Source organism: Mya arenaria, chromosome 8, assembly GCF_026914265.1.
Source record: "Mya arenaria isolate MELC-2E11 chromosome 8, ASM2691426v1".
NCBI lineage: Eukaryota > Metazoa > Mollusca > Bivalvia > Myida > Myidae > Mya > Mya arenaria.
Genome location: NC_069129.1, coordinates 23,271,626 through 23,299,412, shown reverse-complemented (window position 1 = coordinate 23,299,412; position 27,787 = coordinate 23,271,626). Strand labels below are relative to the sequence as shown.

The 27,787-nt window shown below is 35.0% G+C and overlaps 2 protein-coding genes across 4 annotated transcripts in view; one reads left to right on the top strand and one right to left on the bottom strand.

Moving 5' to 3' along the window:
* LOC128243228 (zinc finger CCCH domain-containing protein 18-like) overlaps window positions 1–14,635 on the bottom strand; it is a 29,055-nt gene extending 14,420 nt beyond the window's left edge. For 2 of the 3 annotated variants that reach the window (XM_052960842.1, XM_052960845.1), the window contains exons 1-17: window positions 14,586–14,635; window positions 14,087–14,206; window positions 12,604–13,411; window positions 9,981–10,444; window positions 9,572–9,659; window positions 8,920–9,369; window positions 8,183–8,354; window positions 7,780–7,865; window positions 7,131–7,214; window positions 6,210–6,364; window positions 5,309–5,531; window positions 4,816–4,889; window positions 4,401–4,571; window positions 3,401–3,487; window positions 2,504–2,593; window positions 1,657–1,779; window positions 772–846 (exon numbers count right to left, since the gene is read on the bottom strand). In XM_052960842.1, coding sequence (XP_052816802.1) covers window positions 772–846; window positions 1,657–1,779; window positions 2,504–2,593; window positions 3,401–3,487; window positions 4,401–4,571; window positions 4,816–4,889; window positions 5,309–5,531; window positions 6,210–6,364; window positions 7,131–7,214; window positions 7,780–7,865; window positions 8,183–8,354; window positions 8,920–9,369; window positions 9,572–9,659; window positions 9,981–10,444; window positions 12,604–13,411; window positions 14,087–14,193 — 3,257 coding nt within the window. In that variant the 5' untranslated portion in view covers window positions 14,194–14,206; window positions 14,586–14,635. Of the gene's footprint in view, window positions 1–771; window positions 847–1,656; window positions 1,780–2,503; window positions 2,594–3,400; window positions 3,488–4,400; window positions 4,572–4,815; window positions 4,890–5,308; window positions 5,532–6,209; window positions 6,365–7,130; window positions 7,215–7,779; window positions 7,866–8,182; window positions 8,355–8,919; window positions 9,370–9,571; window positions 9,660–9,980; window positions 10,445–12,603; window positions 13,412–14,086; window positions 14,207–14,484 lie in introns of all 3 variants that reach the window. The other variant, XM_052960844.1, reaches the window with a different exon arrangement.
* Window positions 14,636–14,662: 27 nt separating this feature from the next.
* On the top strand, window positions 14,663–27,186 carry LOC128243496 (beta-catenin-like protein 1). The gene is made up of 16 exons (XM_052961293.1): window positions 14,663–14,746; window positions 17,484–17,660; window positions 17,966–18,072; window positions 18,643–18,782; window positions 19,553–19,650; window positions 20,212–20,305; window positions 20,570–20,661; window positions 20,822–20,894; window positions 21,354–21,412; window positions 22,002–22,150; window positions 23,002–23,180; window positions 24,204–24,301; window positions 24,771–24,851; window positions 25,223–25,360; window positions 25,515–25,587; window positions 26,302–27,186. Exons 1-16 carry the CDS (start codon window positions 14,717–14,719, stop codon window positions 26,388–26,390), a joined length of 1,677 nt encoding a protein of 558 aa, XP_052817253.1. The 5' UTR covers window positions 14,663–14,716; the 3' UTR covers window positions 26,391–27,186.
* The last annotated feature ends 601 nt before the right edge of the window (window positions 27,187–27,787 follow it).

The following is a 27,787-nucleotide window of genomic DNA, read 5'->3' as shown; positions in this document are numbered from 1 at the left end:
ATCATGACTGACAACAATATGGCAATATGTAAAAACCAGGAAAATGGTTTTAAATCTGGTAACCAAGTTCTGTAAAGAAACATTTAGTTAGTATCACCAACCATCAGGCTAAAGAAAAACCAAACATTTATATCACCCTATCAAACATAAGTAGTGAAAGTTTTTACTTGCAATGAGAATTGCTCCTCACAAAAACATGTTACCTGTGTTGAATGTAATGCTTTTATCAGTTTTATTAAAATGAAACCTAAAAAGAAATGTAATAATGGTGTCAAATGGCAAAATGATCATTTCATTAGTAGTGTGTGTATACCAATTGAAATTGCATCATAATTGCTTCCTTCGAAGGCAACATTTTGCTTCCAATGAGGACTTTAAACAAAGATGACTTTACTATTTTTTCTCCAATACTAAAATGAAGGCGGGCTCTTTAAGCTGCATAGACTGCCCTTTGTTTCATTTAAAATGGTGAAGAAAAAGAAGTTAACTTTGTTTTAAAGTTTCTGAATGTATCGTTTTCGTCTTTCACAACGCATTGAAAATCAAATGATAAAACAGAATATTTTTAATTTTACTGAAAATGTCATTTTTTTTGGCTCAAGGATCTTATAAATAGCTCAAAAATGCTTAACAAAATGGCATACAAAAAAAACAAAAACATTTTGCTATCAAACTTACAAAAGCAATCCCCAATTCACTTTTGTTTATAAATAAAAATAGTAAATAGTTGTTCATACAATCATACGTAATGTGTCTTTCATGCTTACTTACCCTCTCTGCTGATTTGAGGGCCGTCTAGGTGGTTGGCCCATAGCCTGACCAGAATTTGACTTTACCATCGCAGGTCTGAATTAAATGGCATGTGTTAGAAAATATGTATTTTAAAACTACAGCTAGGGGGTTTACCTGCAGCCTGACCAAGATCTGACTTTATCGTATATATATATATATTAAAACTACAACACAAGACATCCACAGAATTATTGATCTGTTTTGTAATACCGGTATATGTGATTGTAACACATAGGCCTGCTTACTTGAGATATAATGATCTGTGGCAAGTAAAAAAGAAATCATGTCATTATTCCCCACTTACTATCTCTATTGACCAGAGGGTTGTCTGAAAGTTGTCCCGAGGTCTAACTAGGCCTCATATACCTACTCTTCAGAGTACGTAGATTCCCTTGGATAACCTTGAGCAGAGATCATTCCTGGATAAAGTGCTTAAACCCCCACTAACCCTCTGTTAAACAGACAGTTGTTTTGGAAATGTCCTCGAGACTACCGGTAACCCAACCTCATGACAACTCTACTGGGGCACCCCTCGAGCACCTATGACCAGATATTTGGGCCCCTATAAAGTGTCTTAACCCTTCACTTTTCCATTTATCAGATGATTATCTGAGAGGTTGTCCAATAGGCTGTAGTTGGTCATCTTTACGGTTATCCAATAGCCACATCTGGCGGTATGGTTTCTTGACCAGCTTGCCCAGAGTGGGAACACTTTACTTGAGATTGAGAGAAAAGAGCATTGTCTGGGTGGCTGTCCCAGGGGCTGACCTTGCCGCATGGCTCCCCCCCCCCCCCAGCTTGAGCACTGTGGACATGCTTCACTGGAGATTGAGACTTGGACAAAGAGTCCTAACGCCCACTTACCCTCTCTGTTGATCAGGGGGTCGTCTGGGTGGTTGTCCCATTGGCTGTCCTGGGGGCTGACCCTGCCGCATACCTCCACGCCCGGCTGGCCCACCGCGGGGGCGCTTCAGAGGAGAGCGTGACCTGAACCAAAAGATTGACATCGATTAATTATTTAACATTATCACAATTAAAAAAGGCAAAGTTTAACATGAGCCCCCAAAGCATATGATTGTTTCTTGCTTTATTTAGTTAAAGGTGATTTTCTCACCAGTATTTCAGCCATAGTAAATGGATCTGCTATGTAAACACCTAATGAAATTGCCATCAAAATGGGCATCAAGTTTACGACACACATTTTAAGATTATTAACATGAGGCTTACACTTACAAAGAGAACATCACAAATGGCAGGGATGAAAATGAATGGAAACATAAAACCTGAACACTAGGCAGGGTCCTGGGCCAGTATTCAACATTTCTCTTATCCCTATCCTTACACATGCCTCAGTGTTTCCACTCAGCCTATTGGTCAGCTAAATATACAGGCCAATCAAAACACTTAGATTATTATCTTAAATTTAAGTTCTATCTAAATTGGTTATTAAATACAGCCCCTGGGCCCTGCTTCTAAAAGAAACAGAGTCCTTGATCCTGTTAAAAGGGACTTCAGATTGTTAAAAAAAATTGCACCTGGAATTGAAAAAAAAATTAAGTGCCATAGATTGCAAATTAAACATATTTTTGTCAAGAGTACATAGTAAACAAAGATGGTTTTAAATCAAGAAACAAACCTGAGAGTGATTTATACCAGCATATATATGTTGCTGTCTTAACAGTTAAGATTCATTAAATAAGTATAAGCTAACCTGCTCTTTGATGATGAACTTCTTGAAGAACTTCGAGAAACGGAGGAAAACGAGGACGAACGTGACCGAGATCTAGATGTGGAGTATGAGCTGAAAAATAACACAAGAATTTAACAGCACATCTGCAGAAGGACTTATAGCAGTTTTCAAATCATGGTTAAATCACGCAGTTTTCTTTTTATAGTAAAAGTAACAAGAAAATTGCTGTTTTGGGTATAATTTAAAGTCATTCTTTTTAGGCCATGAATATTGTCAGTGATTTGATAGTTTTGATAATTTTCTGCTGCATTTTAACACATAGCTTGTAATTGCTTACAAATTCCTTTCAAAGTGGAACATGTTAATTCAATGTTTTATGTTTTAAAACTAAAACCCTCAATTTCTTACCTTATTTACTATAAAGGTCAATATAATTAATTAACTAATAACTAATTGCTCGATTTTCAACATAAAAGTTTTTTGGCTACTATGAGTGAACTAGCTTTTTTGTGTGTGGTAGTGTTGAGAATCGGTTCCAGTTTGAGTACTGATAATCTATTCCACTCAAGAAACCGATTATCAATAGTACGATCGGTTTTTGACAATTCCTCAATGTAGTTTATTCTTGTACAATAACTCCTAATCCTTAATTATGCATAATTTTATGTCATGTGTATGTTTGAAGTTATTTAGTGTTGCTTTTGCTTTCAGCCATTTTGTTAATGATAACAACTGAACACTTCTGAATGCAAAAATAAACTCAAAGAAGAAAATTGACAAAAAATAACCGAATCAATTATCAATCATGACTAACTGCAATCGTTTGTCACCAATTTCAGGCCCAACCAATCAATTATAATTGATAATCAGAACATCACCAGTGTGTCGGATACCTTAGGTGTTTACAAAATTACCTACCTTGATGAGTACGAAGATGAGAAACTGTACGATCGTCTTGACCTTCGCCTACCCCGTGATTGACTACGTTTTTCAGGTTCCTTCCCCCTGAAAACACAGCATTCTTGTTATACTTCATGCTGGACAGATTAACATTCATCATTTAGAAGAGCTCTGACAACCAAATTTCAATTTAGTATTAAAACTACCGCCAAATTTACCATTTTAAAAGTCATTAACTGGTTTATATTAGAGTTTAATCGGAATCGTATTTTATTGTATTTAATATACGCACGTCATATAAATCAATTTGACAAAAAATATTATTATAAAATTAGGTTGGGCCACCAGTTATAACAACATTGGGAAATGGCCCTCCTCGTTAAATTGGTTTATATTAAGACAAGGGAGTTATTTATAAGCTTGCACATGCCCACTGGTTAAGATAAGTGCATCTGTGGGGCTTTCCCCACTGAACACTTAAAAACCAAGCATTTATTTTTGGTCTTCTTATCGACAAGTCAGTGCCTGGCTGTGCCTAGTCTGCCAGCTTAACCATAACAGGACCAAAAATAAACACTCACTATTACGTAGAAACTAAAATTGCATTGCTTAGACTGTGGTGGTTTTAATATTATCAATAACTCAATTGTTATTGCTTTGATAAGCTTAAGACTGGAAATTAATTCAGTCAACTCATGTTTGAACAAGATGAATTTGATGTTAACCATATTATACATTTTTACATTTATTCAATTATTATATGAAATATGGATTATATTTGTCGGAATGATTATCCAGATTCTTTTAGGAAATCGTATAGGACGCTATCATATATAAGACGCAGACAAAAAAATACAAGAAAAATAAAGAAAAAACAAACTTAATACCATCAATAGTATATGACATATATATAAGCTGCAATCGGGAGCCACCATATTTGTCAAATCGGCAGTCGCCATATTTGTTTTGTACTATACTGCATTTCTGCAAGTAGAAGCACCTTATTTCAGCAACATACTTGTTAGCAGTTGACCGCCTCCATGGATCCATCCACTCATCAGCACGGACAGGCCGGTCTCCTTGTGACCGCATCTTGGGTGGAGGTGGTGATAATGCCGCCATCCTCTCCCGCATACGACTGTCCCGTAACATGCGGGCATCATGTTCAGCTGCTGCTATCTTCAAGTACCTACAATTAATTTTTCGTCAATTACTACTTTACTGAGGTGCCATGTATTTAAGAGTCTTCCACTAAGACAAAATACATCTTAACAATATTACAAAATTTGGTTTGTATTAATCCATGAAAACACTCAAACAAACATGAAATATGTTATAAACAAACATAATAAATTATGCATTCTCAATAAAAAAAAAATGCAGAGACAGTTTTATTACCTCTACAATTAAACTTTAAATAATTGTTGTCTTACCTGGCAGGCATAGGCGGTGGGGACGGACTGTATCGTCTTGGGGACGGAGGGCGACGCTGCATTTTGCCTCTGGCCTATATAAAATAGAGAGTTTAGAAACTAACTTTGTACATCATTTTCCTACTCAGAGCTTCTCAGTTCAGTTTCTAAAAGAAGTCATAATAATTTTTTTTATATAAAATTGCATTCTTTTTATAACTCATAATTGACCACCATTATTCAGTCCATATCGCCAAAATGCAAATAGAAAACAACTGATGGAGTTTAAATATATCCAAATTTCAGGAACAAATTTTAGAACTACAAAAGAAAAATTTGGCTTGAATGAAATATGAATGAATATTAACTTATCAACGGTACTGAAAATAGAATGAAAATTTAATTAACAAAATTTTGTAACACATTAAATTACTATATTATTAAGCCTTTTTTTCTTTCATAATACTGAATTCAGTATATAAAACTGAAATCTTCAACAGATGACAAAACTTACCATAGGTGGATGATCCTGATATGGATGGTACCTATCAGGCCCTGGACCACCCTGGGGGTAGTGGGGGTTGTGTCTTCCTGGGGGTGGGGGCGAGAAGTCCCGATTGGCCCAACGAACCTCAAAGTTCTCGTACTGATCCCCCGGGCCCCAGGTCTGTTCCATAATCTGTCGCTGCTGTAGTCGCATGGGCGTCTGGTCGTAGTATTCATCATCACTAAGTGGTCTGAAATATTGGTTCATGTTGTTGTTGTTTCCAGACAAACAAGTTGCAGAAATGTTTCAATAAAAACATCAACAAACAAAAATGCTGTGTGAAGGCAAAAGGCTTGTCTGTTTTTGTTTTTTTCAAGAACATGAAGCATAACTAGATGATTACTACAGCCATAGTGTTCTAAATTTGTCTCTGACAACATGTATACCAAGTTTCATTTAAACATCTTGAACAGTTTTTGAGCTTTGTCCTTAGTTACGTTCTTGCACATCGACAACCACACTAAGGCTACCACAATACCTTGTCTTTTTTTCTTCAAAAACAAAGATGTGCACAACAAGTAAAATCATTTTTTTCAATGCAATCAATCATATTCGAAGTTTAAATATCTCTTTAAATCTTGCCGTTAGCTAGGTTATGGACCTAGCTACATGTACATGTTTGTAATGTCTCTTGAAACGTATGTACCAATTTTCATTTGAATACCTTGTACAGTATCGATTCATCCCCATGGTTCTAGTTCTTGCACACTGCAGCAGACAAAAACAACAAAGCTATGACAATACTCTGACTACTTTTCTTTGAAAAACAGACAAACATATATAAATAGCTAATTTTCGCCAAAAATTTAAATGATATTAATCATTGAGTCCTGTGATTTGATAACATTAATAACCCCTGAGTACTTACTCATATTTGTCATAAAATGGCTGCTTCTTAACAGGAGATTCCTTAATGTCCTTATTTTCTTTGTCGTATTCTGGGTTTTCTTCGATACTCATATTCAACTTCTTGTGTTCGAAGTTTGTCTCCATCTCCCTGCGTTCCATCGCCTTCTTCCGCATCTGATTGGATGATAATCATCATTATGGCATGAATAACCTATAGTCTATATATTACACAAACGGTGTTTTTATCTGACCAGCTTGGGGAATTGGGTTACATTTGGGGCGATATTCGGCCGGATTCCATATGCCAAAACATATACATTTATCAAGAAAGTAAATTCAAGAAAAAACCTAAATTGTCTTTAAATTTCAAATAAGAGTAATGGGAAAAAAGTCTTTGTCTTGAAAAACTGATGTTCATTTTTATGTTTACCTTAATTTTTATTTCCTTTCTTTAAAAGACAAATGGAAATTCCAAAATTTTGTCAAAACATTCTCCATCTGATATATGTCTTCCCAAACTAGTGGAAAACAATACTGACATGTATCCTAATTGCAGCTTGTAAAATCTACCATAGGATAAAATTCAAAATCCATTATAGCCCATAGATGCTGGTTTTCTTAGAGCCAATATTGATAAAAAGTCGAGTGGGATATATACCATATTTAGTTAAGACTAAATACTTATTCAGTATTAAAGTTTTTTAAACGCATGAAGTCTTTTGCAATGTCTGATTAAATGTAAGGAAAATAAGGATCAAAGGAAATCAGAGGCTCTACAACTGAGCACATTCTTTTATTCTAATTTGGGGGCCTCATGAACAAGGAGAATACGGCCCATGCTAATTTTGGCAACTGCCTATATACACTGTCTTGAAAGGTGCACCATAGAGATACAAACATATGTCACTGACTATAAAATGGCTATACAACACTGATATACCTCTTTAGCCTGTCTGAGTCCCCGCTCCCAGGCAGTTTCCTCCTTGGGCTCTGGTGGTGGGGGTGGCTCAGGGGTGGGGGAACGCTGAAATAAAAGGGAATTTTTAAATGAGTATTTTAAAGGAACGAAAACTCTAAATATCATGGTGTTAAGAATTATTCATTCTGGTGTTTTGATGATTGATTACAATCGAGTATTGATATAAAAGGTTAAAAGCAGCGACTACTGATGGTGCCTTTTTTGAAAACACAATTTTATGTAACAGGTCACTTGAATATATATAGATTTTGTTGAGCATACATTTTTTTTTAATTCCAATAAACATGTACAACCCAAAACACAAATATGAAAATTCAGTCACCAAATAGTCACAAATACAATTGAATGTACCGGTACAAATTATAGCAGGGATAAAAACAGACTGAAAAGGGATACAGGCTCAATATTAGCTTAAGGAGCCTATATAACCCTGTTTTATATTATTCCTAAGCTATTTATATCTTCAGGGTAGGTGATATGCAAATGTCAAGCAAAAACAAACTTCACAACAATAAAAACAGTCTAAAATTGTAAGCTCTAAATCTTGGTTTCATGATTATCCTAAACTATTATCATTTTTGTTACAGAGTTCTTAATTTATCTAAGGTACCTCTTCCTCTTCAAATTTGGTCTCCTCCTGTGGTGGGGGTGGGGGCCGATTGTTGAACCCTGGGCGCTCGATCAGCTGGTAGTTACCTGTAATATTGTACAGCATTTACACTATGTATTTTGTGCAGTTACGCATTCAGTATGGTATACAAATTTAAAAAAGGCTGGGGCCTGCTCCAAAACAGAATTTTAGAATTCAAATTAAGACATCTTTTGAGTGCAAATAGTATTCTTTTCTTATTTTACAAAAGGTTTGATTTAAATTAACCCAATCTAGTAAAAAATTGATTAAGATAATTGATGACCTTTAAAGTTAAGATTGTAAATAAATTTCCTTTCTTGAAGAAGGCCCAAGTATATTATGGGCCAAAATATTATTATTTGTGTAGGTTTATGTGGCAAACCTTTATCATTGACCCCTGGATGTAGAAAGCGGCAGTTCATGCCCCATGTGCAGTGCCCACGCAGGAAGAACCGACACGTTGGTTTCTGGTATATCTTCGCGCCGGGCTCGCGAATTTCCCCTTCTTCACATTCCTCCTCTTCAGGTAACTCACCATCACTCGACGAGCCTGACTATAAAATTTATATGCAAGGTTAATGATAAATTGCAGGTTACTTTCCATCTAACAGATCAAATATTGATATAAACCTAATTAGAGAGCTAAGCTGGAGACAAAGTAACTTTTTTATCCAAAGTTACATTACTAGTCTTGCACTGAGCCCTCAAATTTACAATTTGAAAATTGTTCTAGACGAATAAGTAATCCAGAAATTTTAATTTGACCAAGTTACTTTCTTTTTGTATAGATATTTATCAAATATACGAAGATTTGTCTTAATACAAGCATTGAGAATAAAAGCGATGGAAACAAGCTTAAAATAGGATCAAGTAGGTAGAACTCATACTAGACTCTCAGAATACTTAACTTTTTTTCTAACAGACAATTAGAAAAAAACATTTTTTTAAGTATAGTCTATATAAACAGCCGCTTCAGAGTCTTTGACGATTTTTGATTTGGCGACTCTACACAAAATAAATATCCAATTGTTAAAAAAGTTCCCTCTATGCGCATTATTGTGGCTAATTTTAGTATATTCAATATTTTAATAAGTTGCAATTTCAAGCATATTTACATACCAAGATTTCCCCATCCGACTCACTGCCAGCCTTCTCTCGACCTTCTTCATTGATATCATCATAATCCAACTCCACGTCATCCCCATAACTCGCCTGGCTCTTCAGCCTCTCGCCAATATCCTTAAGCTCCTTTCCACCACCTTGCTTAGTCCGAGATTTTGCAGCACTCTCACGCCTGTCTTTCTTGTCTTTTGACTTTTTAACTCTATCACTAGATTTTTCCTTATCAGGTTCAGCTGTATCATTGTCTGTATGAAAGTTATCTACCTTTATTGTCATGTTTTGAAATTTTTCCTTAACAACAGTACCATTTTTCTTTTCTGCGTCATCTATGGTGACAGTTTCACCATTTTGCTTGACCTCTACTGAACGTGCGGATGGGTCTCCTGGCTGTTTGTCATTGTCATCTTCGTCGGAGCTCACACGGTCCATTCCCTCTCCATCACTTTCCTGATTAAGAGACAAATTTATTTAGCATTGAACAAATAAATTGGTCGTATGTTATACACTTGTTAATCACTAGATTTGGATAATCGGACAAATTTCATAATTGATAAATAAACCAAAATGGACAACCATTTATGTTAAATAATGAAAAATTTCCTGGAAGCTCTAGCAAAACTACAAGAGGGCTGAGTATTTGAGTGTCTACCTCGCTACTTGAGACCTCTTCCATGCCAGATGCCTTGTCATCTACCTCACCGTCTGTGTCCTCAACACCTCTCCCCTTCTCCTTGTCACTGAAAGCAAAGAAATATGCTCACTGTCCCTTTGTTTTGCTATTTCTAAATACATGTATTTATTATTATCTTTCAGTTTGATACATTAATGTTAACTATGAATCACGCTACTCAATACTGAGATTCAATATATGTCATGATATTTTCACTAATTTTCAAATATGTTACAGAGTACATGGCATAACTATGTCAGTTTGCATTTAATTTCTAAATATAACATGGCGATGATTTTATATTTTAACACTGAGAAACTTCTTTTTACATTAGAATTTGGAAGGTTATAAATTATACATGACAAAAGCTAAGGATTTTGTGGTTTACCTGAAGTCACCATCCTCCTCATCCGACACTTCTTCAATACCATCCTCTGATGCTTCTCCATCTTCTCTTCCAGGCTTCTGATCTTTCTCTTTTCCAGCATCTTCGCCCATTTTGTCTTTCTCAACATTTTCAATCTTCCTATCTGCATCTTTTTCTTCTTCAACTTCATCCTCTTCATCAGATACTTCTTCCAGGTCACTGTTTGCCTTAACTTCTTTCTCTTTTCGTTCATCTTCAATTTCAGATTTATCTCTATCAGCTTCAATGTCACTCTCCTCATCCGACACATCTTCCATTCCACTTCCGGCTTTTGCGACACCATCCTCATCTTTATCTTCCACATCTTTGTCCTCCTCAGCTTCTGAGTCTTCACCGCTACTTGAAGAGGAACCGCTAGATTTATCACTACCTGAGTCCACATCTGAGTTTTCATCTTTTGCCTCTTTTTCTACTTCTTCGTCCACCTTAGTAAAAGATGAAAAACAGGTTGAAAAAGGTATTATATGTCATTCATTTTTAATACATGAACAAATATGTATCCATAAGACCAGTTTTGTTTCTGATTTTACTGCAAAAATACAAGGTAGGTAGGTGGGAAGCGTTTTTTTCTTAGAATGTAACTAAGTTTTATTATTTATATATTATTAATTTTTTGTATCAATATAATATATGAGAGAATGCACTTTTTTAATGACAGTAGTCGATATTTGCAAAATCTCGTAAGCTATGCACTGGTAAAATGCTTTCCGCACTTGCTTAAAATCTGTACTTTATATATAATTATTTTTATAGCAAGGCCTAAAAAAATAAATTGTTTGGTTAGGGTTACATCCTTTTCAAAAATAGGTAGGGTAGGTAGGCTTTTTATTTTTTTTTATTTATTTTTTTTATTAGGCTTTATATAAGAATGTAATTTTCATCATTGGAGAATGGTGTTTAAGTTATCTTATATATAAGCAATTAAGGTTTTAAACTACATATTGAAAAGCAAAAAAAAAAAGAATTTTTATTTTATTTTTATTTTTAGTTTTTCATTTTTTTTCAAACTGACTATAAAAACGTTAGGGTCGGCGCCTATTCCGTAGGTAGGGTCGGGTAACCCGAACCAAATGTATTTTTTTTTTAGGCCCAAGCACCAGTATACGGATTCATGCTTGTTTATCCAAAAGTCTAATTTAAATGACTGTAAGGAGCAAAAACAAATAAGATATTGAATCTGATTGAGAAATGATGTTATGTATAGTTGGGGCAGGCTTTTTCACTATTTTGAGTCACTATTCTCACAAAAAGTTGCAAGTAAAAACACTGCCATCCAGGGAAACACAACAATTAGCACGATAACAGATTTTTACCAGTTTGAACAGATGAAGATACATTGATTCATAAATTTTAAATATTAATATTTTGCTATGTTAAACATAACAAACTAAAACTTAAATGATCAATAAAAACAAGCCAATTCGTTGCATTGATATCCCCTGCCAGATAAGGCAAAGGAGATGGCATGGAAACCATGTGTTGTTGAAATATTCCAATAAAAAATGCAATACAGCTGTATCTAGTGATGGACTCTTATAAACATTGGATATGTCATGTAGTCTAGCAGGTTTCCAAGATTTGACCTAGTGACCTACTTTTATACCTAATGTGACAAAGTTTCAAACAGTGGATATATTGCCTCTGTTTGTGCACAAGTTTTCTTTAAAGTTGACCTTATGACCCCCACGTGACCAACTTTTAAAGTCTATCTGGATTGTAAAAATCGGGGACATTCTCGCCACAGTTTAAACCACAGGTGTTCGTCACATAGCCTGGATACAGCAATACATTCTTTTTTTAAATATTTTTTTTTTATTTTTAATATTTTTTTTATTTATTTATTTTGGTCAAGATAGTGAATACATGTCATTTAAAAAATTATTCCACAATTTTTCATGAAAGAAAATTAGTATAATATATAAATAAATATAAGGTAAACATGTGCAAAAATTCATCAATTCCAAACGGACCTTATCAATAGAGCATAGTTCCTAAAATAATTGAGATAATCTAATAATTTTTACTGTTCTGATAAGGTAAGATTCCCATCTACAAGAAAAATATAACTTTTATGCTAGTAAGATTGACCTTTATGCATATTCAAACAAGATGCACCGACCAGAAGCTGAAATTTGCCATTACGAAAGAACCGGGAAGTTGAAAAACAACTGATTTTTCCCCCCTAAAACACGTTAAAAACAGACCTTTTCCCCCCTAAAACACGTTAAAAACAGACTGACATGCAAACTTTTCGTATATGCATTACAAAGAGAAGCTTAAAATATCATTCCTACCGTTAAAAACTCGTTGAGTAAGACGCGTATTTATCCAAATTGAACGTTTTTTTGTTGAAGATTTTACCGATTGAGATTTTATGAAAGGGGAAATTCTGACAAAGTTTGAACATCATCTGACCAATCCATAGCATGATATGGTTTTGGACAGAAAAAATCTGACAGTCTAAGGACAACACCAAAACAATCCCCCCACCTTAACCTGTTTCTGTGGGGCTAATAAGACATTCATACAAATTTCTTGATTTTCTGATTTCCCACCAAGCAAACAAAGGAAAACAATCAAGCACCTTTGCCAATGCCTCTGGTAAAGATTCATCTTTTTCTTCTGATATGGATTCATCTTGAGCACTTGTGTTTGCAGAGTCTGTTTTCAGATCTACATGTGATTCACTGTCATCAGTTTTGGTAAGATCCAGTTCATCTTCATCACTGTCAGATTCAGCTTTTGACTGATCAAGCTCTTTTTCAGAACTTTCTGACTGTAATTCTCCTTTAACAACAGTATCTGTCTCTGAAGAAGAATTTCTACACTCATTGTCCTGATTATTGTCTTGAACATTATCGGAATGGATATCATTGTCTTCATCTTTTTGGCACTCTTGGGAATCATTATTTACACTAGAATCGACATTATTGTCTATTGGCTCTTCAGAGTTGTCAGTTACACTTTTACCTAAATCTCCAGATGTTGAATCAACATTTTCACCTATTGAACCAGCATTTTCAGACAGACTGTCATCTTTTGAATCAACATTTTCAGACAGATTTTCACCTATACTTTCACCTATATTTTTGTTTACACAGGAGCTTTCTTCATTGTCATTTTCACTGTCATGCATATCTGTATGTTCCGGCATACGCATATCATTAATACTTTCCACATTTGAAGTGCTTCCAACATCATTGCCTTCACAATCATTGTCCATCACATTAGCTTTGTCTATGTTATCATCTATCTCTTCATTCATGGCTTCATTTTCTCCCTCTGATAATTCTGCATCATTTTGATTCCCACTCATGCCATTTCCATGTATATCAGCACTCTCTGTTTCCATAAGCATCTCATGATCTTCTTTCTCTAATTTAGAAGGTGACCTAAAAGACAGAAATAATTAAAAAATATCTCCTGCTCCTTTTGACCTTAAAACAAAGCTCACTCAAAAGTTGACAGCTTTCTTTAAAATTTTGTTTTATTTTTCATTGAAGTGTCATTATCTAAAGCTTGTGTCTTAGTGTAATAATGAAAAAGTTCTTCATTTAACTTTTCTTTTCAACAAAATCTTTTAAAGGCCTAGTTTAAGCCTTCTATAAGTGACCCCCTCCCCCAAATTGGGGTATAGTACACAACCTCTTGTATTGATCCTATTCTACTTGCCTTGATCCCTCTTATCATATCTCCAATCTGAGTATCCTGCTGTTCAGTTCTGGAGGTTTCATTATAATATTGAACCCTAAATGGTCCTAAGCCAATAAACCAATATACAGGCAACTGGCCCCTACTGTAACACCAGTGCAAATAGCAGAAGATGCACAGCAGGGGATCGTCATGCCACTTACACTAGGCCTTTAAATTAATGTTCAAAGCACCATTTTGAATTATTTTAGAACAATATGAGGTTTTAAAGGCCGTGAAAATATATTATTGCAACAATGGGCAATTATTGCATTGATTTATGTCCCATTACTTTAAAAATGCCAAGGATTATAACCTCATTCCCTACAAGCTATATCTAAGGGACAGATATTGCCCATTCACTCTGTCAATCTTACCTTTCAACAAAGTCTAATTGGTCGGGAGACTGTTGCATAGGGCTGTGTGTCCCCTCGGCATCCACTCCCTCAGGGGAGTCTGGCCCTTCTCCCTCGACTGATGACATGCCAAGTTATCAGCTGAAATATCACATTTGAAATGTTAAACTGTTTCACTCTTTAACGAAGCAAGCAGAGAGGCGTTAGCAAACTTTGATATTTAAATTTTTACAGAACTGTTGTTTCCAAGCATGGCTTAGTACTTAAAACTGTAAATACAGACAAAGAGTTATAAAAACTAAAATGAATGAAATCAATAAATATCAACACATTTTGATCATCATGAACATGTTTTTAACAGCCACCTCATTTTTCTTCCAATGGAAGGATGAAAAATGCATATGCTCAATTAAACTTACGCTTTCTACGTAATGAAACGATTTATAAAGGATAAATTCCGATACAAGAATGCGTTAAGAGTGAAAAGGACGAATAAATATAGAGAAAATGTAAAATTTACTGCATAAAAACAATCGGTAACACTTTACATAGTCGTCGCCATTGCTATAAGGTGATTGGTTAAATTTCATCACATGGCCAAAACGGTGTGGCGTTATGTTTTGACTCAGCAGAAATACCCATCAACTCAACATGGACGTTGGAGAACTTTTATCATTTCAGGTTCCTTCTCGCTCTCAAACTCCGATCATTTGATTTTTATATATTACTTGTCGTGAATATGCACTTCGTTTATTGCCTTTGTGTATACTGATAGTCAAATTGTGAAAATATTCAATAATTCAGATGAAAATATTGTTAAAGGGACACAACTCGATATAATTTTGTACTAATAATATACATGTATGCATAGTCTGATAGTCACATATACCATAGTATTCGTTTTATTAAGGAATGAATTGCGGGGTTGATGTCATTATCGGGGTATGAACGCAATTGGGCTGGTCAGAGTGTGTGGAGTCCGAAGAACCCCGCAATTCATTACTTATATTTACACCAATAGTGCATTATTTAATCCAAGAATTGTTAAAAAAATACTTCATTTCATTTAAGAAAACGTTTCGGTAATCCTTTCTTACCCATTCTGTAAATAGAATGACCCGATTGTAGCCGGAAACGTTTTATCAAATGACGTCACGATAACGCGGGAAAAGATCAACCGCTTGAAATCACTTTTAAACGTAAAATTAAAACACTTACGGCAACGACTTAACATATCATTATTTAACACTTTCCAAAAAGTTTACTTATATTTTACGGCACCTGCTAACACAGTACAAACAATAACAAGATCAAAAATTGTCATGTATATTGTTATACGATGAATTAGTCTAAAATAATAGACGTGTATTAAGTGAAGTATTTTATGTTTGAAATGGATAATAAATATTAATATTTTACCATGTAAGTGCAAAGTTATTTTGCACAAAACAACCATTAAATGCATTAAAACACATGATTTACCTTTCCAATAAAACGATACTTGACTGACAGACAACAATTATTCCAAGCGGAACAACTCGAACCAATCGTTATAACTCGGCCACCTCCGACAAGCTTCGAGATAGACCTCGTAAATACAATTGTAACAACTCGGCCATGGCCGAAGTGTTCCGTTTGTTGTAAAACTGTGAACTGCAGCCTTGCAGGTGACCTTCATGTATATATTGTTATGTTTTGACAGAATGAAATGAAAAAAACTGCATCAAACTCATTTGTTGGATATTTATTTTTTGTGTACGCAACTAATATAAAATAACATTATCTAGTAATACTTCTTGTTTTTATGATATTTTATGGAGGCAATATGCATTAACCTGGAATCCCGATTGGAATAACTACCCACTTTTGGTACAAAACAATTAGTATACTGTGAAGGATTTGCCACATCAAAAATCGTAAAGAAAAATCAGTCAACGCACAATTATTTGGACTATGTGATGAATGTGATCCGAACATATCCGAAACAAACAAACAATAACAAGATCAAAAAATTGTCATGTATATTGTTATGCGATGAATTAGTCTAAAATAAAAGACGTGTATTAAGTGAAGTATTTTATGTTTGAAATGGATAATAAATATTAATATTTTACCATGTAAGTGCAAAGTTATTTTGCACAAAACAAGCATTAAATGCATTAAAACACATGATTTACCTTTCCAATAAAACGATACTTGACTGACACAGACAACAATTATTCCAAGCGGAACAACTCGAACCAATCGTTATAACTCGGCCACCTCCGACAAGCTTCGAGATAGACCTCGTAAATACAATTGTAACAACTCGGCCATGGCCGAAGTGTTCCGTTTGTTGTAAAACTGTGAACTGCAGCCTTGCAGGTGACTTTCATGTATATATTGTTATGTTTTGACAGAATGAAATGAAAAAAACTGCATCAAACTCATTTGTTGGATATTTATTTTTAGTGTACGCAACTAATATAAAATAACATTATCTAGTAATACTTCTTGATTTTATGATATTTTATGGAGGCAATATGCATTAACCTGGAATCCCGATTGGAATAACTACCCACTTTTGGTACAAAACAATTAGTATACTGTGAAGGATTTGCCACATCAAAAATCGTAAAGAAAAATCAGTCAACGTACAATTATTTGGACTATGTGATGAATGTGATCCGAACATATCCAAAGATGTTGATTTTTAATGAAGAATCAATGGCTCTTGCCCGAGTCTTGCCTAAATATTGTGCATTAACCAAGATTATGTTTGACATTTATCCTTTTTCCGTCAATTAATGCATTTACAACAGTCATTAAATTAACATGAATGATAATGAAAGAATGCCTTATTCCATACATTCTACACCATTCTGTTTCGATTATGGTTTTCAGTCCCTAGGCAAAACACTTATGCACCAGTAAATTTTAACCACGCCCCCCCCCCCCCCAAGTCCGGGGGTATACCGGGGATAGCAGGGGAAATGGGCCGTGTTTTTACCTTGCAGGTGGCCCTGCAGTGCCGGGTGAATGTGGTGGTTTTGTCTTCACGCCAAATTTAGCGGGAAATTGGCCTTATCTGGGGTGCGGGGGCATTTGGCAGGGGTTTTACCAGCAGTTCGTCCCCGCAGCCGAAGATTTTGCCCGGGCTTGGCTGGACCAAAAGTCAAAGTCCCTGCTATTCCCCGGACCTGGTGGGGCCGTGGTTACAATTGACTGGTGCATTATTTCAGTGTGCAATGTCTGTAATGATTGTTGGTTAGCCTTAAGCATAAAAGAGATTAAAAAAACCGAGATTTAAAGTTAAATATCAGGGTTAAAGTGTGACGTCAGTGTGCCCATTGCACCTAACTCAACTCATGACTACCAACACTAGCATTAGACCCTCTTCTAACAAGCTAACCGGGATGTTTTATAATGATCATTCCAGCCAGAGAAACCAAGCACAATAAGCAGAAAACGTCCCGCAGATGATTACAGTGATGACAGTGATGAGGAAGAGGTGGAAATTGTCGAGAAAAGGCGCAGAGATCGACCAGCACCCAGGTCAGGAATCAGTGAAGAAGAACGGGAAAAGATTCTGGCTATGGTCGAGAATGAAGCCGATGTAGGAATTATTTCTATTAGATTTAGTTTAATAGGTTTAATAGGTTATTTGCCTTGCACTGCTTGGCAGGCTTGCTAAAATTTTGATTGTAAGTAATTCTGGCTATTTACAAGTTTAATAGTATCATACAAATGTAGGAATTTTGGTTGTTCAAAGTTGATTGAAATGTTTAATAAGAAACACTTTAAATTGTTTTTAGAATTGTTTTTCATTAATATTTAACAAGTATTTATAAATTAATGATCATTTTCTTCTTCAAAAAAAAAATACACATTGAAATACACTTTGCATATATGCTTTTCAAGGGCGAGACATTAGATGATACAAATCTCAAGAAGCTGGTCTTGAAGTTTGAGAAAGCTGTCTACAAAAATCAGGAAATGAGAATCAAGTTTCCAGATATGCCAGAAAAGTAAGTCCATAAGTTATAATAACCTTTTCAGCCATCATAATGACATTTTTGGCTCCAATGGCTAATGGCCAAAAGCACTTATGCCATGGCGTGGTGTCCGTCGTCCGTGCGTCCATAAACAATTGCTTCTGAACGTGATACAGTCTTCATTTTTTATTGTATCTCAATCAAACTTTTCCAGTAGTAAAGATGCCAGTAGAGCTTGAGTCTTCTTTTTTTTTTAAACAAGCCAGATATGCCCATGCATTACCCGCCCACTGGATTATGGCCCTTATAATGCTACAGCCCTATCAAAAAAATATTCTAAGGGAGACACCTTGTACAGAGAGTTGTGTATTATTGTATTTTTATCTGTTGTATATGATTTGAGTATGTTTTATGTATTTTGGGCCAGCAATGCTGCTTGCCTTTTTGGGTAAATGAAGCTTTCAATTTTTGTTATAATGATTCATGTATAAATAGAATGAAAAGAGTGCAAGACTTGGCATCCATTGCCTCGACCAACCCTCTGTTTTCGAGTTTGCGTTTATTTAGAACTTTAGTTACCTGAACATTTAATATTATTTACAGGTTTATGGAGTCTGAGGTAGAACTAAACGATGTTATACTGGAGATGCATGTCATAGCAACTGTCCCGGAGTTGTACCACATTCTCGTAGAGTTGAATACAGTACAGTCACTTCTTCAGCTTCTAACACATGAAAATACAGGTATAATATTTAAAAAGTTTTGAGCTTGACTCTTCCAAATGACACACATTAGTTAAGGTCATGCATTAAGGCACATGTAAGTCAATTCCTCAGCAAATATAACATGTATTTCATGGAAACTTTAAACATGTATTCCCAACTATCCAACCTACTTAATGAATCAAGTTAGATAACTTCATTTTTCATATAGCAAACATATGTTAATATCTCAGCAACTACTTGATGTATCGCATTGATACTTAATGTAAGCGCACATAAGTCAATATCATGAGTGGGGAGATGTTCTGCTGTCGTTAATTTTTTTTTTTTTTTTTTTATCATGGCATAAATACAACCGTTATTTAACTCAATTAGAATTAAAGACAACATGATATTTAAAACCAATAGGAACATGGTTTATCTTGGTATTTTGAAAGCATACCAAATAATGAAAAAAAATTGTATTGCTGTCAGTGTTTTTTTCACTTTCAAGGAAATGCTGGCTGGGCCCTATGAACTCTAGAAATAACTTTGTTTTGGCAAAGAGGGAAAATACGAAATAATTTTCAACTTCTTTCCAAACCATTTATTCAACAAACCTATTGATTGTATTTCTACATTTGCTAAATGTTTAGAGGTCAACGCTCCTGTAAAGGGGACAAATAATTACCTTTTCAGGAGGGGAATGGGGTCGAATTTCAAGAAACAAGAAACACATGATATTGTTAAGATGTACATATTTTGCAAAATAGTTAAATGTATTACTTCATTGTTGTTTTTTTTCTTTCCAGACATCTCGATAGCAGCCGTTGATTTAATGCAAGAACTCACAGATGTGGATACACTCAATGAAAGTGATGAAGGTGCAGCAGCTCTTGTAGGAGCACTTGTAAGTTTTGTTATATGTTAAGGTAATCATAGTGCTTTATCAGGAGATCAGTTGACCATTTTCCTAATATTTGGAAGCATAAGGTTTAACAAAGCCCTCTCAGCTCAAAATAAGGATTCAGTCTAGTCTAGGGAGGCTCCTTTTACCAACTTTCTCTCTTGCTTCATCACTGTGCCCACCCTCCAAAAGCCCTAAATGGAGAGCCATATATATATAGTTTTGTCAAGTTGTCCGTCCGTCCGCCCGTCTGTCCGTCACAAATTGTGTCCACTCCATAATGCTTGAAATATTTTGAAATAACTTGCCAGAAATGTTTACTATAATAAGATGATGTGCATAGCAAATGTCATAAACAACTTGGTTCTAGGTCAAGGTCACACTAAGAGATCAAAGGTCATATGACTAGATTATTGTGTCCTCTCCATTTGTCTTCAACCTTCTGAAGAATCGTAATAACTTGCAACAAATGTACACTATATTGAGACAATGTGCAGAGGGGGAGACATCAGTTTTGGTTACAATAACAATCGTCTAGTTTTTATTTGGTATCTTTCCTGACAGCTGGATGGTCAGGTGGTGGCATTGCTGGTACAGAACTTGGAGCGCCTTGATGAGAATGTGAAGGAGGAAGCTGATGGAGTTCACAATACGCTAGGTATGAATAACTCCAGAATAGAAAGCAAAGCTGTCGTAACTCCTTTTATTTTCATGTGGTGTTTATGATTGTCTGCGTTAAGCCAACTTTTTTAAAATTTTATAGAAGTATTTAAAAAAACATTTTTAGCCTGTCTTTTTATTAAAGAGTCAAAAAAAGGGTACCTGAATGTCTTCATTCTTGCTAAGTTAGGAGTTATAATGGAAAACAGACAACAGCAATTATCATCACATGTCAATGCAATTTTTTCCATCTCCAATACAGCTGTGATAGAGAACATGGCAGAATTCCGGCCAGAGATGTGTGGAGATGCAGCACAGCAGGGTCTTCTGCAGTGGCTGTTGAAACGGATCAGGGTTAGTAATGCATAGGGACCTATAATCCTTGTAGTAACTCGTATATTCATATTTAATGAGTAGAAATTTATATGGCTTGATGTCCACTTTGTTAGGTAAACATATATGGAAGAATAAATATAAATGATATATATATATATGATGTTGCTTTTATTTTCAGGCAAAAATGCCTTTTGATGCAAACAAGTTATACGCAACAGAAATCGTGGCCATTTTATTACAAAATAGTGATGGTAAGTCTTAAATTTTGCATAAGCTTGTGAAATTTATTCATAGAATCAGTGGCTGAGATAAGCACAGGCTGGTAAAATGCTTTTCGGCCTTGCTCAAATTCTGGATTGTATATAGCAGGGCTTGTAGACAATTTTTGATGCCAAGCACTACTGTAAGAATTTTTATGACAGTGAAAAATGTATTTGGTATGTACATGTACTCGTATTATGGTAATATAAGTCTATGCGGTACTTGACCTTACTGATATGTACATACATGTATCTTACTTGGTGACCTTGTCAGAACAAGACATTCCAATCATACATGGGGTTGTCACAATAGTGGCAAAACAAAGCGAAAACTAAGGTATTCTGTGCATTAAGTCGTTAAGCAATTGTTTATGATGACATTTAAAAGAAAACATGGCTAATATCTCATTATTATTATTCATGTTTGTGATCTTTTATGCTCTGTTTCAGACAACAGACAAATCCTTGGTGATGTTGATGGCATTGATGTTATATTACAACAGTTGGCTGTAAGTATCAGCAATTTTGTTTGTCTAGTAGTCGAAGAATAAACTCCAAGGTATTGTTATGGCCTTTATGTCGCTGGAGCAGGCAGGAGGATAATCTTAAAGATGCACTCTTATTCACATGTAAGATTTATCACAATTTAAACATTTCTTTTAATATTCAAATAAGTATGAAGGATGGTTGTTATGAAGGATACCAAGTTGAATTTGAAAGAAATGTGCATACAACTCAGTGTTTCTACGTTATGGGAATAAAGTAGATCACAGTAAATTTTTGAGCATTCACCAATCATTTAATATTTTTTGCGTTTTCAGCTATTAAATATACAGGTACAATGTTGTTATCAATAATTTATATTTTCCATAAATGCATTATTTAGAAAGTAGTTAAAGGTTTATCACTCAAAATTTAAGTTTATTACACATGAGTATATCTTGATTTTGAATAAGAGTGTCACTTTAAATAAATCTGCCTTAAAAGAAATAAACGTTGTCATTCTATTCATGTGCATTCACAATGGTGCTATATACATGACCTCAATGTTAGCATTATAATTCCAATATGTTAGCTCCCATTCACATGTATTCACAGTGGTACAAGCGGCATGATCCCAGTTCCAAAGAGGAGGTTGAGATGATGGAGAACATCTTCAACTGCCTGTGCTCCTGCCTCATGTCCCCCATCAACAGAAACAGGTTCCTCAAGGGGGAGGGGCTCCAGCTCATGAACCTCATGCTAAGGTAATCACAGCTCATAAATCTCATGCTAAGGTAATCACAGCTCATGAATCTCATGCTAAGGTAATCACAGCTCATAAATCTCATGCTAAGGTAATCACAGCTCATAAATCTCATGCTAAGGTAATCACAGCTCATAAATCTCATGCTAAGGTAATCACAGCTCATGAATCTCATGCTAAGGTAATCACAGCTCATAAATCTCATGCTAAGGTAATCACAGCTCATGAATCTCATGCTAAGGTAATCACAGCTCATGAATCTTATGCTAAGGTAATTATAGCTCATGAATCTCATGCTAAGGTAATCACAGCTCATAAATCTCATGCTAAGGTAATCACAGCTCATGAATCTCATGCTAAGGTAATTATAGCTCATGAATCTCATGCTAATGTAATCACACCTCATAAATCTCATGCTAAGGTAATCACAGCTCATGAATCTCATGCTAAGGTAATTATAGCTCATGAATCTCATGCTAATGTAATCACACCTCATAAATCTCATGCTAAGGTAATCACAGCTCATGAATCTCATGCTAAGGTAATTATAGCTCATGAATCTCATGCTTTGGTAATTATAGCTCATGAAAATATGTTCAGGTAATTACAACTCATGAAACACATTAAAACATATTGAATATGCTACATTCTTTCAACAATTGCGTAATCCATAATATTGTATGCATTTTCGAACTCTAAAAAGTAATTTTTAATTGGGATGTGATTTGAACTGTGGAATTACACAAATTCTCTACTTATCTTTAGGATTATGTTTATTATGCAAATGTAACTGAATAGTTTGGGCTAGAAAGTTTTTTTTTAATCCATTTCTTATCATCTGTCCTGTTACAGAGAGAAGAAACTTTCACGCAACTGTGGAATCAAGGTGTTAAACCATGCCATGACTGGGCCAGAGGGTCGAGACAATTGTCAAAAGTTTGTCGATATTCTCGGTCTGCGGACGATATTCCCACTGTTCATGAAGACGCCAAAACAAGGGAGGGCAGGGCCTCCACCTGAGGAGATGGAAGGTATTGCATATTACTTGTATCTTAATGTTACAAAATTATTTATGAAATGGACAGTCAATCATGAAATTAAACTTTTGGATGAATAAGCACTAATTCTTATACTAGTGCTTGGCATCAAATTTGTTAACAAACCCTTTAATATACAATCCCGAATTTGAGCACATCCAGAAAGCATTCTACCAAATCGGCAGAAATGTGATTTGTCCGCGGATTCGCGGATCTAATGGCCCCAGAGACACCCCCCCCCCCCCAAAAAAAAAAAATAATTGTTTTTTTGTTTTTTTACCTGAAAAAAACTATTTGGTTGCTTTCAGTTGTTTAAGTTAATTTTCCAGTTTGCTTCAAATTTAAAGTCAGGAGAGCCCTCAAAGAGCTTCTAAAAAGCCATTTTTTCTTCTACAGCAGTACGCTTTTGACCCAAAGAGTGCCCCATAAACCCAAGGCCGAAAAAGTTTCAGCCCTCCAGCTGCCAGCTGTCAATCACATCCCTGGCAGGGTTTGTGGGCTTGTGCTCATTTTGTCCACTGGACAATTTGTACTTTTTGACCATGGGCGGTAAACCTAGAGACATTTCATAATCTTTTAAACAACAAAACATGCATATTTGTGTCACAAACCCTTATAGGTTGCTATTTGATGTATTTTCAAGAGCACTGTGAAGCTAACTCCAATGTTTGTCTGTTGTTTTTCAGTCAAAAAGAGGCATGACTCAGCAACTATTAAAGCCAAAGTGTCATAGTACATGAGCATATTTTCTACACATAATTTGGTACACATGTGGCAAGAGACCATGTGTTGCAAATCCATCAACTCTTGGTTTAGTGATTGTTGAGTAATACCCCTTTTTTACTGAGATACCCCCCCCCCACCACCACCACCACCACCACCACCACCACCACCACCACACACGCACACTGATTGCTGTGCTCATATTAAATTCTTTAATTAATTTTATGCCGGAAAGTGTTTAATTACATTGTAAATTGTTATTCTAAATTTCATGTCAATATGAATCTTTTTCAGAGCACATCTGTTCCATTATCAGCTCGATGTTGAGAAATTGCCAGTCCACCCAAAGACAACGGTTGTTAAGCAAGTTTATTGAGAATGACCATGAAAAGGTGTGAAAAATTCTGAATAATACTATTCTATGAGTTATGTGAAAGAAGGTGTACTGTTTGCTCTGGGGGGAATTCTAATGAAAAAGGGGTTGAATTCGGCCCATTCACAAAGAGATGGATTTTGTTGTGGTCATACACCACTTGTTTCGCTTGGATAGTGGTTATTTCAGGGGTTTTTTTAACAAATAAATCAAAATTTTAATCATGTGGGAAAATCATTACCAAATTTTCTGTTAGATGGTATGCAGTTTTCTGCCAGGTTAAAGTTAAAGTACTTAAAGATCCTATAAATTAACCTTCAGTTTCATCTTTTCCCTGTAAACTTTACATATTATTTCGATTTTTTTTCCTTTATTTCTATTCTCCCTTTTCCCATGCATATTATATATTCTAGCATAAGCATAATATCTACTGTAAAATTTGGTATCAAAAATAAATACATATCTTTCTTTCTGTTTCATCAATGCAGGTTGAACGGTTGCTGGAGTTACATTTCAAATACCTGGACAAAGTACGATTTGTGGATGACCAAATTGAGAGGGAAAAATCTGTAAGAATTTTTTAAGGGCTCTGAAACAAATATTTATGCAATGGTACACTAGCTGAGAGCCCTTTGAAGTTCCTCCATGGCTAGAATGTTACTGCCTGGCTGATAATGCTATTCTGGCTGTGGTCATTGCATTGCAAATATGCATTTAAAATGAACTGTACAAAACATGTGAACTTCTTTGAGACTGGGCTAAACCTTTTGCTACTTTTTCTTTGGGTTTATTTTAATATACTTTTTACACCAAATAAACATTTTTGAAAATCAGGTCTTACGTGGTACCGGTACTCTGAAATGACCATGTGCTTTTCAAGTTTTGCTACTCACACCTGATATATGTTTTTTTTCATTTATTCTTTTTTCCATCCCTTTAGAGATTAAAGTACACCAGTAAGGAGGTTGATGATGATATGGAGGATGAGTTTTACCTGCGTCGTCTCGATGCGGGGCTGTTCACACTACAGCTGATCGACTACATTCTCCTCGAGACATCTGTCACAGGCCCTTCCAGTGTAGGTTTCCATTTTTTGGAGAAAAGAAGATGAATAACAAAATCATAACTGAAAATTTAATAATTTCAAATAAATCAATATAAAAAAAAATCATGTTCCATTGAATGACTTTCCATCATTTATTTTATTTTAGTATGTTTTACAATCTTTTTAGATTAAATCTCGAGTGCAGCAAATTTTGAATATGAGAGGCGGCTCTGTAAAGTCAATTCGTAGCATCATGAGAGGTAAGATTCTTGGCAAGGCACACAATAGAGTTTGATGCATTTTTTTTCCATTTTAATGCATTATTGTTTTACTCAATTGAGTGTTTAATAATGATCAAAACAAAAACACATATTATTTGTGTATAGATTAAAAATTATAAGCTTTTAAATATGTTATTTTTCAATTAAAAGCTACTTGGCCACAAATTTCCAAGTTAAAAAACAGCCAAAATATCATTTTTAATTTAAATACCACATAATTTAATCATTAATGTCAAATGAAATAAACATAATAATGCATTAAAAATATATTGGGTTTTTTTGCATCATGATCAACCAATATTGTGGGCATTTAAACTTGGGATTTATTATGAAATCAAGATTAAGAGCTTTAAACTTCAGACTTACCCCGGTATGTACAGTTCTAAAGATTGGGTTTTGCTCGGACATTTTCATCTAAGCAGTAGGAAGTCGCTTGAAATAAACATGAATGACTTTTGAAGTAATTTCAAAAGGTGTCTTAACCCCCTTTAACCTTTGCTTTTATTCAACCGATGATGTCAGTGTCCTTACGATATTTTTTTATCAAAACGCAGCCTACAGTATGCCAGTAACGCCTTGAAAGTTACGATCTTTAGTCTAACAATCTTTATTGTAATGGAGCCCCAGAGAATATGTCCCCGGTTGTGCTAGAATCATGTGCAAGTCTCACCTTCAATATTTTGTGTGTTTCAGAATATGCTGGAAATATCGGCGATGCTAAGGACCCAGAATTGCGAGAAGAGGAACAAAATCATATCATGCAGCTGATTGAGAAGTTTTGAGGTGTATGGATATTGTTATTATCAGAAGTTCAAAGATGTACCGATATCATTCTGAGGTGCATCAATTCCATCGTTATCAAAAGTGCTGCTAAACTCATAGTTTTTGCATTTTTTAAGGTCTTATCTGTTCACACCTATCAAAGCTCAGAAATGTATCAATATCATAAGGGCTGAGGTGTTCTATAATTAAAAGTTAATGGAATTTCTTAGGTGTTATCTGAATTTGTTATTATCAGAAGGGCTGAGGTGTATCATAAATGTTATTATCCAAAGCTTTAATACACCTCTGATTTAAAACAGCTTGCGTTGGCGTTCCCTCCGTGGCGCTCTTGTTTTTCTCATCATACCTGTTGACACAGTAAAACACGTTATGTGATCTAAAGTAAGAATTTAAACAAAATAGAAACAGTCTTTAAAAAAAAACTTTTATATATACCGGGCGGTATTTTGTTTCCGGTGAATGAAAAAACAATGACGCTATGGTTTTTAAGCAGGTGTTTGTGAGAATAAACGTTTACATGTATAATAAGAAATGTACATGTTGACAAATATTAAACATTACACAGTACATTATTATGACATACTTTCTTTTTCTTATGTGCTCAGTTTCATTTCAGATTGTAAATGTTATTGTACAGTATTTTTTAAATAATAAATGTGCTATTATTGTAAACTACCATGTTGCTTATGATTTACTTACATGTATACATGTATTAAGTCAGTTCACTGTTATGCCATAGGGCTTGAAAAAGGCATCCACCTTATATTGAATAAAAAAACATGTAATTGCCGAAAACCTTTCAAAGTGAGTTGTGTTTAGTTGTTGTACAGAACTGGATCAGTAGTGTAGAATAAGAAGTCGACACGATGTGGAGATATTTATTGAGTGTAAGTAAAACTCCATCTACGTGTCGATTGGACACATGCTTGTGTAATATACTACAATGTATTGGTATGGGGCGTCCCAGACACTGGCCGTTTTATGGACTTTGACGAGTGTTTAAAGCAGTTATGAAAACAGTCTACACCATGCAGGGATGTTTATTGAGTGCAGGTGAAAGTCCATCTACCTGTCAAGTTGACACTTGCCTGTGTAATTTTATGAAGTGTTGTTGGGGAATTCCTGATGATGTCTGTTTTTACAACTGTAATGGGTGTTGAAACAATCATGAAAACGCTCAAGTCAACGTTTTAAGTATTTTGACAAAATAATTTTTGGAATGTCCGAGGTTAAATTCAATGTTTGTTTTCTTTTACTGGACAAAAAATACCTCTAGGTCCCATTCTTAAAATCCCCAAGAGCTATACAACCAAATCCTATTTAAAATTACATTTTTAATTAGGTCATAGTATAAAAAGCGAGGGAAAGAGAATTTGAAAGTGCTATTTTGATTGGT

Coding starts and splice junctions, on each gene's coding strand:
- LOC128243496 (XM_052961293.1), top strand. CDS start 14,717: ATGGACGTTGGAGAACTTTTATCATTTCAG. Junction 20,662..20,821: donor GGCTGTTGAAACGGATCAGG/GTTAGTAATGCA, acceptor TTTTATTTTCAG/GCAAAAATGCCTTTTGATGC. Junction 25,361..25,514: donor CTGTCACAGGCCCTTCCAGT/GTAGGTTTCCAT, acceptor CAATCTTTTTAG/ATTAAATCTCGAGTGCAGCA.